Genomic DNA, 15,307 nt, shown 5'->3' on the forward strand with positions numbered 1-15,307 from the left:
GGGGGGTCAAACGGACATGCTGAGGCTGGAAATGGGGTTTCACTGTGTTCTCAGCACCCAGGTGCTGACTTGCTCGCTACTTTAGTCTTTGGCCAGCTCAGGGGTGCTGACCCAGGCAGGCTCGAAGTGCAGTGGAGATGCGGTGGAGTAAGATGTGCGGTGGTGAAGTGCTCGTACGGCAGCATTTGATGTCCTTTTGGCAGATGGAGAACCTCGGCAGAAGGGAGATTGTGAAAACCATTGCTGTGGATGAGGCTTTAGGTTCAGTTCAAAGCAGCCGGGAGGGCTGAAGTAGGAGGGGGGATCCCTGCACCTCGGGGTGTATGTGGAGGATAACCTGAGATGCTTTAGGTCCTTTGGCAAGTGGAGACCAAGAGACCAGCTGGGACTTGCAGTAGTTAGATGGCAAAGGAGACTCTCAGGTGAGAAGGGTCCCGAAATAGCCAAGATTTGGCTTTGGCCTTGAAGAGCTGCAGCTCCAGGGACCGGGATGTCCAGGACCGGTTTGAGGTGCCTCACAAGGTGGTGGCGAGGGGACTGGGGGGGTCTTTTTGTAGACACTGAAAGACCTGGTGGCTGGAGAATCTCTCCTTTGCGGAGGGTCAGTTTCGTGGGAGGGTTGGTGGTTTATGCTCTGGCGTGTGTATTGCGACTGCTTGTACCAGCTCCTCTTTTAAGTGACCTCTCTGTGGTTCCTCTGCTTCCATGAGGATTAACCCATGCTTTTCCTTTTCCTTCCGCATCTTGGATTTGCCTGCCGGAGCCCTTATTGGGAGGGCAGGAGCCTTCCTTTCGCTTTGTTTGTGTCCCCCGCTCCCCCTCTCCCTCTGCACCTCCCTCCATCAAAGCAACCAGAGATAGGAGGCTACGGCTCTGCTTTTAAGTCGAATCTCTGCAGCTGAAATAAAATTGCATAGATTTGCATAAGGAGCATCTCAATTAGCATATTTGTGGGTAAAGCTAAAAGGGCTGTTCATTTGGAAGTGAAAATGTGAGCGAAACATGGAAATGACTTCCAGCCCTCTTTGCAAGCAGCTTAATTAAATATTTCCTTAGTGTGTGCACATGGGTTTGGGAAGCTCTTGCTGTGTATGTAACGGTGTGTGGAACCCCAGGGCGGGCAGTGGTGGTCCTGGGAAGCTCTGGGTGTGTGTTGGCACCTTCCCTGCCTGCACCTTCCTTGCCTGCACCCTCCCTGCCTGCACCTTCCTTGCCTGCACCCTCCCTGCCTGCCACTGCGGCTCCTTGTCCCCACACCTCCAAAGTGACAAGACTGCTGGAGGGCACGAAATTTGGCGTTCCAGGCTCTGCCACCCGGGGATCTCCCTCTCCAGGAAGGTTTTCTTTCTGTCGCCTTGCATGATGATGATGATGCTCTGTTTTCCCTGTTGTTTCCTGGGGGGTAGAGGCAGTGAGGCAGCTGTGATTTAGGAGCGGGGTCAGGCGGTGCTGGGCTGCCTGCCTCCTGCCATAGCCGTGTTCAGGGGAAGATCCTGCCTTTATTTAAATATAATTGCTTTGGGCCTGATCCTGCTCATGCTCAGATCTGTGAGAGCAGGTGTGAGCCTTCTAGGAGGAAAAACAGTGCTGCTGCTTTTTTTTTTAAGCCAGGCTGATTGTTTTTCTTGCCTTTGAGCTTATGCTTCAGCAGCTCTTTCGTCTCCTCCTTGGGACCAGCCTGGCACAGACCTGCTCGGTGAAGGTTCGCTGCATTAGCATGGGACCTCACTGCTGTCCCAGGACAGTGTGACAGGGAGGGCTCAGCCCCTTCCATCTGCTGTCTGTGGGGCTCCACGGATCCCCTGTGCTTGCAAACAGGGCTGCCTCATGATGCTGGGAGGGGGGTGTGCTTTTGGGGGGGTTAGCAAGGGGACAGGCTGTTGGGGTACCACTTGTGCGGATGGTTGCACAAGGAGGGGACTCTGTATGTCCCCTCCTATGTGGGAAGAGGCAACATGTCCCTGGAGCTGGGGTTTTGTTTTGGTAAGAGGGGTGCAGAGCAGAGCGTGGGGCTCCTGGGTGCCAGAATGTATCCCCCAGGCGGGGAGAGGGGGACACGCATGATCCCAGCACACAAAGAACCTGAAGAAGAGGCTGGGAGAGGATGAAGGGATGGGGGGGGGCACACGCACGCGCAGCCACGAAGGGCTGAGGATGAGGGGGGCCAAGGGAGGGGGTCACACACAACCTATTGTGAGCGGCTGAAAGGCGCTACAGTCCTGAAATGTTAATCTGACCCAACCTTTTGCCAGTTATAATTTTCCTCTCAATGAGCCTGCATTAATCTGGCCCTTTCTCCACGGTTTCCCTGTGGTGCAGAGCCCTTGTTCTGCCGCCTCTTGCTAAAATTGCCTTTCAGCAAACCCAAATAAAGCTCCCAAAGTCTGGAGCTCGGCCCCCGCGCAGGAGCGGGGTCAGTTTGCCAAGCGGAGGAGGGAATGTGGCTGCTGCGGCACAAAACCCGCTGTGCTGGAAAGGCCGTTTCCCCTCGCCCTGCCATGGGCAAAGCCCGGGAGTCTGGGTTGTGCAGGCATTGAATCATCGAATTATAAACCAGTTTGCGTTCCCAGCTCCCCCAGTGCCCCCCCTGCCATGACAGGGACATCCTCACCAGCTCAGGTTGCTCAGAACCCCGTCCAGCCTGGCCTGGGATGTCTCCAGGGATGGTTCATCCACCACCTCTCTGGCCAACGTGGGCCAGGCTCTCACCACCCTCAGGGCCAACAATTTATTCATCATGTCCAGCCTGAATCTCCCGTCCTTTAATTTAAAACCATCACCCCTTGTCATATCAGAACAGACCCTGCTGAAAAGTTTGTCCCCATCTTTCTTATCAGCCCCTTTTAAGGACTGAAAGGCGCAATAAGGTCTCCCTGGAGCTTCTCCAGAACCTCCGCTCCCAGCCTGCCAGCACACAGCCCTCACCCACGCATGGGGGGTCCTTCCCACCCAGAGATACGGGGCCACTGATGGATTCTGTTCTGCTGGAGCATCCCCAGAAGTGCTCCCCTGGATCCGGCCTCGCTGTTGCCCTAACGTGGCCACTTCTCTCTCCCCGCAGCTGCCTGTCCTGTGTCAACGGCTCCTTCCCCTGCCACTGGTGCAAGTACCGCCACATCTGCACGCACAACGCCGCCGACTGCTCCTTCCTGGAGGGACGCGTCAAGCTCTCTGAGGTAAGGTGATGCTGAGCCAGCTCCCTTCTCCTGTCCTGGTCCTGTCGTGGTCTTCTTGTCCTACAGGCAAGGGTTTAGAAGAGCGAAGCCCGCTTTGGAAACCTTTCCCACCGCCTTGCCAGCGTTCTGGGGCTGCCTGGCAGGTGCTGCTTGGGCCGTGTGCTGATGGGGAGAGGCTGCTTGGGAAGTCAGGCGTAGCCAAGTGCACTTTAGGCTGAATGAAAGGAAAAATAAAGGCAGAGATGCTAAAGCATTTTCCTTTGATGTTTCTGAAGGGAGCAAGCTTGAAGTGTCATTGCAGAACAACTTGTTTTCAGAGAGGGGAAGGTTGAAATCGGTAAAACAAACTGTTTTGCTACACCTCACGCCTTCTTCGGCTCAAATGCTTTGCTAAGAAACATGTTCTTTTGCGGGGGTTCATCCTGTGCAGCATCTGTGACACCCACCGGGGAAACCTGTCACTGGCAGGAGGTCCCGGCGTCCCCAGCCTGTGGTGGCTGCTTGGGTTGGGTCTGGAGGTCTGGCCAGGAACTGCTGGCTCTACAGTAAATGCTGATTTGGGTCCTGAAAGGAAAGTTTTGGGAGAGTTTCTCCTCTGTCCCTGTCCTGCAAGGGGGCTCTAGGTGAACTTACCTGGATGTCCAGTTGCCTGTGCAGGTGGAAAGGTCCTGCTACCTGATGGCTGGTGCTGGGAGCAAAGCTGTAAGCTGTTCTCATGGGACCAGCTCGGATGGATGTTGTCCTGGAGAAAACGTTTGCCCAGCTCATCTCAGATAAAATTCAGTCTCTGAGCTCTGGCAGAGCTCGTGTCCCAGCAGCCTCCCAGGCCAGGACTGGTCCCCAAGAGCAGAGGTGAACAAGAAAGTCTTATCTCTGCTTCACAGACCATGTGTAAAGGCAAGCAACCGAGATATCTCTGCAGCTTGCCTCTGCGTCTCCCCACTCGGGAGCAGCAGCATCCCTGAGTCAATCTCCATCCCTTGTAATTCGTGTCTTCTGAGGTCTGCCCTTGTCCTCAGTGAGAACCTCTGGGCTGGTGGATGCCTTTCTAGATCAGGGGTGTTGTCCTCGCCATGTCCCCCTGCTTCCACACTGGGCTGGGAGCATGTGTGGAGTCAGATGAATCCCTCTGCAGCTGAGATGCCACAATTATGTTTTTTCCCCCTTCCTCTCCCTCTTGTCTCTCTCATCACTTGAAGAGCTCTCTCATGGGAGAGAATGGGTGAGCTGGGCCATTATTCAACCATTGTCCAGCCACCAGCATCATCCTTGGTTTTGTGCCAGGAACGGGATGGATGGGGGAGCATCTTCCCCTGTGCTGGGGCTGAGCCCTGTACGGCTTCTCTGCTCCCTTGGCTTGACCCCCCACACCCCTGTGCAAAGCTGGAGCACCTGGTCCTGCTGCCTCTCCCAGCGGAGCTGCTGTGTCTGTGGGGGAACATTTGGGCTTTTCCGCTGTGCTCATGGGTGCTTGTGCCTGTCTGTCATGGGCCAGAATGAGCCCAACGCGGCAGCCACAAGTGGAGGATTCAGGAATGTGAGAAGATCAGAAAAAGCTGTTTTCTCCCAGCCTGTGCCCTGAAGAAATCCGGTGAGGGATTGGCCTGTCCCAGGCGTCCCCGCAGCCTGCTCTGGAGGTCACACTTCCCGCCAGACCTGGCATTGCTTCTGCGAACGCCACACATGACGTCCAAACCGCTGGAGCCCGATGGCTCTTGTCTGTCCATTCCCCTCGCTGAGGGCATGGGGAGGCTGCTCCCAGTCCCCTGCCACGTGAACCCAAAAGCATCTGGCTGTACCCCCCAGGGATGTTGGTTTTGGGATGTGTGCAGCTGCTTGGGAGCTCATGTCACCCCCGAGCACGGGCAGGCTGTCCCCCAGCAGAGCTTTTGGCCACCCTGGGACCTGGAGCGGTGCCTTGTTTGAGGTTTGGAGCTCCTGGCTCAGCCTGTTTGCACATTGCTGTGGCCTCAGCAGTTCCTGGCGGGCATGGCGAGACACCCCCAGAGCAGCTGCTGCTGTGGGCTGCGTGTCCACGCTGGGATGAGACATCCCATCCGTATCCCTGGCCATCCCGGTCCCCAACAGTGTGCTGCGGTGGGTGGGGGGACTCAGTGCAGGCCCATGGCTCTACTGGACAAGTTCATAGAATAGTTTGGGTTGGAAGGACCTTCAAAGCTAATCCAGTGCCATCCCTGCCATGAGCACAGGGACATCTTGACCCAGCTCAGGTTGCTCAGAGCCCCGTCTGGCCTGGCCTGGGGTGTCTCCAGGGATGGGGCATCCACCATGGTAATGATAGATGTACAGCCCCGTCCTCTCTGTGGGAAGATGTCTAACTGGGAGGGTTATTTTAAGCAGGATGTGGTCTGCGTTGGCTGGAGCGTGATGGACACTGGTCGAGGGAGGCAGGAATGGGTTAACAGTAGCACTGAACTCTGTTTCTGCTGCTTCCCATGGGTGGTTCACCACGGTTTCCTGGGTGGAAAGGTGGCTGTTTTGTAGGAAAACACAAAGAGTGACCCACAGCACTCTGTCCTGGGCATGCCAGGGCTGTTCACCTGCATTTCTGAGGGTGGAAAGGAAGGAATGGGGTGTGGGCACCATTCACATAAATGTGCCTGGGAACGGCAGCAGCAGGAAGGATGTCCCTGCCCGCTGCCTGCGATGGCTTTGAAGCCATCTGGATATCACCCTCCTCTGTGGCTTGGTACAGGGCTAGGGAAGGGAAGAGTCCAATGGTGGGCTACAAAGATGCTGAGGGGTCTGGAGCATCTTTCTTATGCGGAGAGACTGCGAGAGCTGGGGCTGTTCAGCTGGAGTAGAGAAGCTGAGAGGGGATCTTATTTATGCTGATAAATATCTCAGGGGTGGGTGTCAAGAGGATGGACCAGACTCTGTTCAGTGGTGCCCAATGTCAGGGTGAGCGACAACGGGCACAGACTGAAACACAGGAGGTTCTGTCTAAACTTGAGGAGAAACTTCTTTACTTTGAGGTGCCAGAGCCTGGCCCAGGCTGTCCAGAGCAGGTGTGGAGTCTCCTTCTCTGAGACATTCAAACCCGCCTGGACGTGACCCTGTGTGATCTGCTCTGGTAACCCTGTGTGAGCAGGTGGGTTGGACTGATGATCTGCAGAGGTCCCTTCCAACCCAACCAGTCTGGGATTCTGTGACTCTAAAGCTCTCCAAGCAAACCTGGACACCCTTGTTATGTTCTCATCGAACTAGAAAAATGGTTTTAATGGAGGAAATCAGAGTTGTGCGATGTTTGGGAATGTATGTGTCGAGGTCTTGCTTTTCGGCTCGTCCTATCCCTTTATAGCTCTGTGCTCCTGGGAGCCGGGGCTCTGCTGGGGGGGCTGTTCTTGGCAGGACGGGGAGCTCCGGAGACTGTGCAGAGCGTTCCCGAGGGATGGGCAATGCTGGGGCGAGTTTTGTCAGCGGCTTGGAATTGCTCGTAGGGGAAATGAGTTGTCCCAGTGCCCCCACCCCTCCGGGCACCCCGGGCGCCCACCAGCACCAGGTGCATCCTGTTTGGGCGCAGACTGACATTTTTGCTGGATGAGACACTTCTGCCGGCAGATGCGGAGCATGTGACGTTGCACGGGGGGAATCGGCTCAAATGGCAAGTCAGCAAAACGAGCTGCCTGCGCGGGGAGGGGAACACATGTCCCCCCACGCTCCCTGAGCATCCGTGGGGAGCCCAGTTGGGGTGGCATGGACTTACCCACTGCCCCACTGGGCCAGCAGCGATAATTAAGGAAAATAAAGAGGTGGAGGTGTTGGGGAGCGAGCTGGGACCTGATCCTCACCAAGTGTCTGTGTGCCCCGTGGGGAAGGCATGTGCCTGGGCAGTGCAGGCTTGTGAAGAACAGGAAGCTTAAAGAGTAAAACAAGTTAGAGTTTTCTGTCAATATTTGCTAAATGAAGTGATTTCTTTTTCAAATCTCTGCATCATTTGAAAGCTGGATTAATCCTACCAACTGAGATAAAGCCCAGTGCTGGGCAGGGTGCAGCCCGGTTCGCTGCGGGGTGGCAGGAGGCAGCTGGCCAGCGCTGGTCACACGGGGCTACTGGTGGCCTTGGGGCAAGAGCTGCCACCACGTCGTGGCCGTCAGCAGCGCTGTGAGAGCAGCAGGGCAGCTGCTGCCGTTTCTGGTTTTGGAGCAGCTCATTTCGGCACACTTTATTCCCCCTTGACGTTATTTCAAGCTGACACTTCCGGGACTCTGTCATAGGTGCGAGACCTCCTCCCAGTTCGGCAAAGCCGGCGTGGGATTGCATCAGGCTGTTGTTGCCAAAGTGGCACCCACCAGGGGACGCGGAGCTGTTTTGCTGCCTGAGCTCATTTATTTTTGCTCCCTCTTGCTCCCCTGTGCTTCGCACACAAGTCTCACTGGCTTCCCCAGAGCAGCTGGGAGCCTGTGGCTATTAAAAGTCGACGGCTTCTTCCCCAGGGAGCGTGTAGGGGTGCTGAGCCCCTCGCTTTTGCCTTCCTCCCCACCTTGGATGCACCAGCATCCCCTGGCCAGAGGCTCTGGCTCTGGGCAGCCTGCAGCCGGGCTGGTTGGGGTGACACTGATTCACTGCTAGAAGCAGCAGCAGCAAAATTCGCTGCAGATCAGATTCTCTGCCACGCTGCAGAAAGCATGTTGCAGTGTCAAAGGGAGAAAAGGCTTTTCTGTCCGCTTGTGAAGGAAGGGGGATGGAGGCTGTAAAGAGGGCTGAGAGGGTAGCCTGATAACACACAGCCCAGTGGGCGTTAACTCTGAAACCTACTGACTGCAATGATGACATTCAAGCCTATCTCATTTTTGCCCAAACTTTTGCTGCTGTCTCAGTGCCAGATTGTGAGTCCCATAGCTGAATCCTCTCCCCATCTCCCACCTGGATCAACCCAAGCTGGTCAAAACACCCCACAGCGATGCCACTGGATTCCTCTGTGCTCTCCTTCTCTGTCTTAAGGGCTTTGGTCGGAGGTTTGGGGTTGGCTGCTCATAAGGATTTACTCAAGCATGTGGTATTGTTGTAGCCTGTCAACCAAGCGGAGGGCCATGGGAGTGCTGGGGAAGACTCCATGGTGTTCCCTGCTAATCGATTGCCCCTTGTTCCCCTTGCAGGACTGTCCCCAGATCCTGCCCTCCACCCAGATCTACATCCCTGTTGGTGTGGTGAAGCCCATCACCCTGACAGCCAAGAACCTGCCCCAGCCACAGTCGGGCCAGCGCAACTACGAGTGCATCTTCCACATCCCCGGCGGCACCACCCGCGTCACCGCCCTGCGCTTCAACAGCACCAGCATCCAGTGCCAGAACACCTCGGTGAGTGCGCGGGGAGGCTGGCCGCGGGCTTCATTAGCGACCTGCTCGTTTCTGCCCTGTGCCAGGACCGTCCTGGCTCGTTGCGTGGCTGGGTTTGCTCTCCCGTGGGCAAGTAATGGGGGTTTCTGGTGCTCGTGGGGTGTGGGGTGGACTCTCCCTTGCTCCCCCCAGATGCTTGGGGTTGTTCCAGATAGGATCAGCGCCAGAGCCCCGCAAGGGGAGCCGCCAGGCTTTAGGAGCGCTTCCAAGGAAATTGGCTTTGGAAAACTGAAGAAAGTTGCTTGGGCCGGAGCCAGCTGGCCCGGACGTGTCGGAGCCTTGTCTTCCCCTCCCCTCGCCTGCTCTTGCTTCCCCCTGACACCAAACTAGGACACCCCCCTTCACAAGCAGGATAGAGCTGACACCTTCTCCATGTCCTCCTGCACACACTCCCCTATGCAGCCGTGCCTGCCAGCATGTCCCCTCCGTCCCCTGCAGCCCCTCTCTGTCTCCAGCTCCCACCCGCAGCTGCCTCATCCACCTGCCTGCCCTCCATCCTGGCCTTGCTGGTGCATTAGATTGGATATTAGGAACAATTTCTTCACATAAAGGGTTGTCAGGCATTGGAACAGGCTGCCCAGGGAAGGGGTTGACTCTCTGGTGTCAGCACCAGTGTCACGAGCCGGGTGGCCTCTGCAGCTCCTCTCCGGATGGATGGGACAGCTTGAGGTGCGTCTGCCCACCGAACGGTCCACACACAGAGCCGAGGTGACCGATGTCTTCTCCTGGGCTGACAGTAGTGGATGTTTGACCTGAAAATGGCCAGGGATGCCCGGAAAGCAAAGCAAATTGGCTGTAAATCGTGTGGGAGGCGTTTTGGGCTGTGTGGGTGCAGGAACGGGTGGCAGCGGCTCCGTGGGGCCGTGGTCTCAGGCAGGAGACGTGGCTTTCAGGCACAGGGTGGCTTTGCAGATGGAAGAAGAGAGTTTTGGCTTGTAAAAAGCTGTCGTGCTTTCAGGGTCTGCTCGCCTGCTTTAACAGTTGAGGGCATTTAGCCAGGCTGCTTTATGGTGTGGGGATTCAGATTCGCACTTCTGCGGCGCTTGTCTCCTCCGCGTCTTTTTTTGCAGTCCATCTGGCTGGCTGATCGCACTTCAGGCTCGTGTGCTGTCACCCACCGGTGACCCACACGCTTCTTCCATCGCGATTCATTTTTTGGGTTAGGATTTTGGGTCTTGTCTGGTGTGGAGGACACTGGCGAGTGGAGAAATAGGGCAAGGATGACATCCCTCCCCGGCAGGGAGTGAGGGATGGATGTCGTCTCCATGGGAAGGCATTTCAGCACACTTCGCAGGAGTTCAGTGGGATCTAAACAAGAGGTTAATTACTCTGCGGAATTAGGGATGTTTTCCTGAATCAAGGGTGAATGGAAGGGATAATAAGTCAAGGCGCTTAAAACTCTTTGTCTTTTATTTCGTTTTAGTGCTTGTCAAACTCCAATGGCTTGTTAGTGCTTTGAAGGAAGGACATCGTGGTTAAATATTCAGCAGTCCATTCATTAAGGTTTGAGTGTCAGCTATAAACATTATTAGAGACACCCAATAGATCTTCAGCAAACTCAAGGGAGACCAGGCCTAGTGTTCCCTACGCATCCCAGGACAAAAAAACAGAAGCAGAAAAACCCCTTTTCCTCACTTTGGTTTCTTTTTGCTGTTCAGAAGGAAAGCAATTCTAAGGGTTTTTCCACATGCTTTGTGAAGAAGCAAAAAGAAAAGCCTAATTATGAAAAGAAATTCTTTGCGGTAAACTTTTTCTTTCTGTTAATCAGTTATTTTAAGCCTTCTGGAGGCAGACACTTCTTGCAGCGGTGGGTGGAGGAATGGTCACCTGTGTGCAGGTAACGCCCAGCTTACATTTCCCAGGTATCTCTACCTTGGGCCATTCTTTCTTATCTGCCATCCCTTGACGGGGCTCGTGCTTCTGATTGCTGCAGAAAATTAGCGGTTTTGCTGTTGTACCACAGTCCCGAATCCGCAATACTGCTTGTAACAACTGGACTTCATTTGATTTAGTTCTGGCTTTGGCAAAATGGCTACAGGTGTTTCTCGCTGGCAAGGGTTTGGCTTTTTCTCCCCAGAAAGTTCCTCTTAATGCGAAATAGCCCCAGAGCTGCTCTTTCCCTTTAAATGTAAAAATAGGAAGAACCCCTGATCTCCTTTCCATGAGCGCTGAGTTTGTCATCTCAGCACTTTAAATTAAGCCTCACGCCTCAATTATTTCCCTTCCCTTTTAACCAAAGCCCTGTGTGGCGAGGAGCAGCTGCGTCACCTCCTTGGCTCCCTTTTGACTCCGTCCTCGCTGATCCCTCCACCATGGGCAACCCCCCCTGTCCACCCGTTTTGGCTGTGGCTCTGGAGGTCGCTGCCCTCCGGCCAAGCTGGAATCGGGATGTTTGTCCAACAGTCAGGATGTTTGTCCGGGAGCAGCTTATCCTTGTGACAAAGCGATGTGGGTGCAGAGCTGGGCTGGCAGGGTGGGCACACGAGTGGTACCCAACGCAGGTGCTGAGGCTGTGGTGCCCAACCCCAGGCGCAGATGCTGGGAAGGCAGACCTGGTAGATTTACATTTTCTGGGTATTTTTGTGCTGCGGTGGGGCCTGGGTGTTGCTCTGATGGCTTCTCAGGGTCTCTGGTTCTCACTTATGCCCTGCCGAATTTTGAGCAGGAGGAATCCGGGCGAAGTAGCTTGTGTATAGCGGGGGAGGACAGGAAGAGATTTATATTAAAAGGAGATCCAGAATCAGAGGCCAAGCGTTACCGTCAAGTTGTGCCGTTATGTGGATGACGGTATTTTACTAGGCCTAGGGTGTATTTATAGAGGAACATAAATCATACACACATGCCCTGTTCTGAGTGCCGCACACCTCCAGTATGTGTATCTCTAATTAACCAGCCATGGAGAGGGAAGCGGGATTGGAGCCCACAACCCCAGCACCGTTCGCCAACAAAGCCGCGCTCTCTGTCCTAGCAGTGCCTACATTTATCTTTCCTGCAGCAGTGTTTAAAGTGAAAAGGGAGTATCAGGAGAGTTTGATAGGATCCAATTAAATTCCAGCAGATAAAATAATGATGAATTGCAGTTGAGCCCTGGCGAGACGCGATGTACATTACTGCCATCCCCGTAGCGCGGGGAAGGAGTTGAGGTCATCAACTACAGAAAAATAGGACACAGCTGCAGCCCGAGCGCTCCTCCAGAAATGCAGCCCAGGGGGATGGCGCATGTGGGAGGGAGGGGGGGTTGCGAGGGAAGTTTGGATGTGTGGGTTTGCTGGCAGAGGGGCAGCCCCCTCGTCGCCGTCTTCACGGTTGCGCAGGTTGTGGCTGCAGTGGGGTGGATGCCCCATGGCCAGGGGGTTGTGATAGCCCAGGGGCCACCCTGCCTTGTCTGGGCTGGGAAGGGCTAGTGCCTTGGCTAGTTGGCACAGCGCTTGCGGGAGCATCTCCAAGTGCATCTAGGTGTGATCTGCCCCCAGATTTGGGGAGCCCCCTCGCTGCTGTGGCTCTGTCCCCTGGAGACACCTTCTTGGGGAGCTGAATCACTCACCCCAAGGGGAGGTGGGTGGCTCTGGGTGGACTTTGCTGATGGGTGAGCAGTGGGCTTGCTGGAACCAAATGTGAGACCTTTGGAGTGGTGGCACCCACAGCTCTTGCATCCCCCTCATGGGAATGGAATGGGTGTGACAGTTGGAGCTGGGACATGCACACAAGGTTGTCCAACTCAGCAAGATGCTTGAGATCAGTTTTGGTTGAAGAGCCTTGAGAAGGATTTGGTGAGGAGTCCTCTTGCCTGAACCGCATTCCTGCGGAAGGAGACCTTGCTGAGAAGAGCTGTATCCAGGTCAGCGGGGCTGGTGCTGGTCCTCTGTCAGCCCTTCCACACTCGCCTTGTGGGCTCTTCAGAAAAGATGGAAAAGGCTGTGGATGCGTTAGGTGAGGAGCCAAGCCACTCACATCACTGCTGACTCAGTTGATGACACCTTTTCCCCCATCCCCTTCTGTGGGGAGCACGCTTCTCTCTTGGGTGCCGCTTCTCTCTTGGGTGCTGTTGCTTGTCTCTCGGGGCTGTGCCCGTTGTGTTTTGCTCCCAGAGCAAATATCCCTTTCCCATAGCTCGGCCTCTAGACAGCTGTAGGGCCGTGCCACATCGTCCTGCAGCACAGCCGGGGGGTTCTGGTTGGCTTTGTAGAGTTGAATGTGGTCTGATAGCCAGGCTGCCTGGGTAGGGGCATCCCCTGCTCACCCCCCAGTCTCCCCTCCTGCAGCTCATCCCAGCTGCTGCCAGCCACAGCCATTGATTAGCTGGGAAGTTAATAACAGTTAAGTGTTTAATGGATGTTTAGCAGCCCCTTAGCTAGAAGCAGGGAGGAGCCAGCATGATGGGATAGTTGAGAGAAGGGAATGGGGCTGGGGAGGGGGCTGGAACACAAGTGTAATGGGAGCGGCTGAGGGACCTGGGGGGTTCAGCTGGAGAACAGGGGCTGAGGGGAGACCTTCTGATCTCTGAACTGCCTGAAAGGAGCTTGGAGCCAGGGTGCTGGGCTCTGCTCCCCAGGAACAAGCGCCAGGAGCAGAGGAAACGGCCTCAAGTTGCGCCAGGGGAGGTTGAGGTTGGTTTTAGGAACAATTTCTTCCCCAAAGGGCTGTGGGGCATTGGACCAGGCGGCCCGGGGCAGTGCTGGAGTCACCATCCCTGGAGGGGTTGGACAGACGGAGATGAGGTTCTCAGGGGCATGGATTAGTGCCGGGGGTGGGTTATGGTTGGACTCAGTGATCTTGAGGGTCTCTTCCAACCAAAACGATTTGATGATTCTATTCTATGGCCTGCTGGCAGTCCCTGGGCTCTTGTCATGGCATGGACAGGTTGGTGAGCACCTCTCCTTGCCTGACCCCCACTGCTTGTGGGGCCTTTGTGACCAGAAGGTGGCCGCTACTTTGCTCAGCTGCCGTGGCTGGGCTACTGCCACCTCCCCGCTGTGCCCAGGGGTGGGGATGGCACCTTCCTGCCCACGCTACAGCACGAGCAGCTGCCATCAGGCCTTTTGAAAACATCCTTCAAAACAAGAGGTGCTTTGGAAATGAGAGGGAGGTGGGGTGGACCTTGGTGTCCCGCGAGGCTGAGCCCTGAGCCCCTGCAGCCGCAGCTCCTGCCCGCACGCAGCCAAGCTGCCCCTCCAGCTCCAGCATCCTACTGGGATCAGTAACGGCATCCCAGCTGCAGGCCCGCTGCCCATCTCTGCTGACGAAGACACAGGCACCGAGGACACGTTTTTCACTGATATCCGCATTCCCTCGGTGATCCCAAGCTGCGAACACCAGCCGGGGACACAACTCTTGCTCTCGTCTGCCACTTCCCTCCATGTCACTCTGTGTTCCCGGCCGCTCCCCACCATCCAATCCGGCTCCATGCTGAGGCAAATCCAGCGTCCTTTGCACAGTGGCCTTTCCCAGAGGGACACCATCTCTTGTGCACGTGCGTTGTTGTGTCAGGACTGGTGTGTGAAGAGTTAATGCTCCCCCTCCCTCTCCCCCTATTCTTCTTCCTCCAACCCCCTCCCAGAAGAACTAATTTCCAAAAGCAGCCGGGGCAGAGAGATGCAAATAAGTGTTTTGGACAGCTGCAGGCTGGATGCCTTCCCGAGATGCCAGGGCCCCAAATGAGACATGTCAGAGTACAAATTGAAAATGCCAATTTCACTTACGCTGCCACGTGGCTCGTCACAGCGAAATTCTGCTCCGGCGCCGCTGCCGCCGTCCCCAGCACGTGTTCCATCCTGCTGCCAGGGGATGGGCTCTGATCGCTGCTGCAGGTCTGGCCAGCTCCTCGTTGTGGTCCTGCCGGGCATGTCCTCGGGTGGGACAGTGGAAGGTGAAGCAGATCTGGATGCCCAACCTGTTTCTGGCTCCATCTTCCCAGGCCTGGTGATGGGGATGTTGCTGAGAGGCTCTGGTTGCAGATGGTGTGGTGGAGATGTGGCTGAAGGTCCTCCAAGGAAACATCACGAGAGGTGCTGTGTCTGGGATGCTGCATAGGAGGTGATGGGGTAGGGACACGGTGGTGGAGCTGTCGAGTGCTCAAGAAAGAGTTGACATTGTGGTTGAAGGTCTCATGCCTTACAACTGCTGTGTGTGGTTGATGAGTGGCAGCCTTCCTCCCCTGCCTTTGGGTGGGGTGACCCCAGGGTGTAGGACCACCACCCAAAAGCTGTGGAGGTGTTACTGGGGACAAGGCTTAGCCTCTCATTTACACATTGAGGGGATGAGGGAGGGGTGTGTTGCGGTCGCCATGACTCACATTGGAAGTGTGCCCCGTTGGGTGTCGTGTTTGCTGCCGCACTGTGGCTGGTGATGCTGGTGGTTGGGAGATACTCGGCACAAGAGGGACCAGCTTTGATGGTGAGGTGAGAAGGACTCAAGCGTCTCTTGCTTCCCACAACCACCTGGGCATGCTGACTTCTCTCATGGGCCACATCCCTGCCTCCCGTGGAGGGGGCTGAGGAGAGCAGCCCCACCAGTGTGGTCCCTCATGCTGGCTGGGACAGATGTTCTGTGGGGCAGCAGCTGGGGCGCTGCGGGAGGAGATGCTGAGGCCACCTCCTCCGGGTATGGCACCGGGGCTGTGACAGGTGACGCTGGAGGTGGTGGCAGGGCTGTGGCCGGGTGAGCCGCTGCCGGCGCGTCCGCCGCTCCCTAACAAACTCCAGCAACCCATGAATCATTCATTTAATCTCTCCTGACACGCCTGTCATTTTCTCCGGCGAGGAGCGGGGAATC

At 55.9% G+C, this 15,307-nt stretch overlaps 1 protein-coding gene across 4 annotated transcripts in view; it reads left to right on the forward strand.

The window, feature by feature from the left end:
• PLXNA1 (plexin A1) overlaps positions 1-15,307 on the forward strand; it is a 120,639-nt gene that overhangs the window by 64,373 nt on the left and 40,959 nt on the right. For all 4 annotated transcript variants that reach the window (XM_065845594.2, XM_065845597.2, XM_065845596.2 and 1 more), the window contains exons 9-10: positions 3,062-3,176; positions 8,297-8,497. In XM_065845594.2, coding sequence (XP_065701666.1) covers positions 3,062-3,176; positions 8,297-8,497 — 316 coding nt within the window. The remainder of the gene's footprint in view (positions 1-3,061; positions 3,177-8,296; positions 8,498-15,307) is intronic.

Source organism: Patagioenas fasciata, chromosome 10 (genome assembly GCF_037038585.1).
Source record: "Patagioenas fasciata isolate bPatFas1 chromosome 10, bPatFas1.hap1, whole genome shotgun sequence".
NCBI lineage: Eukaryota > Metazoa > Chordata > Aves > Columbiformes > Columbidae > Patagioenas > Patagioenas fasciata.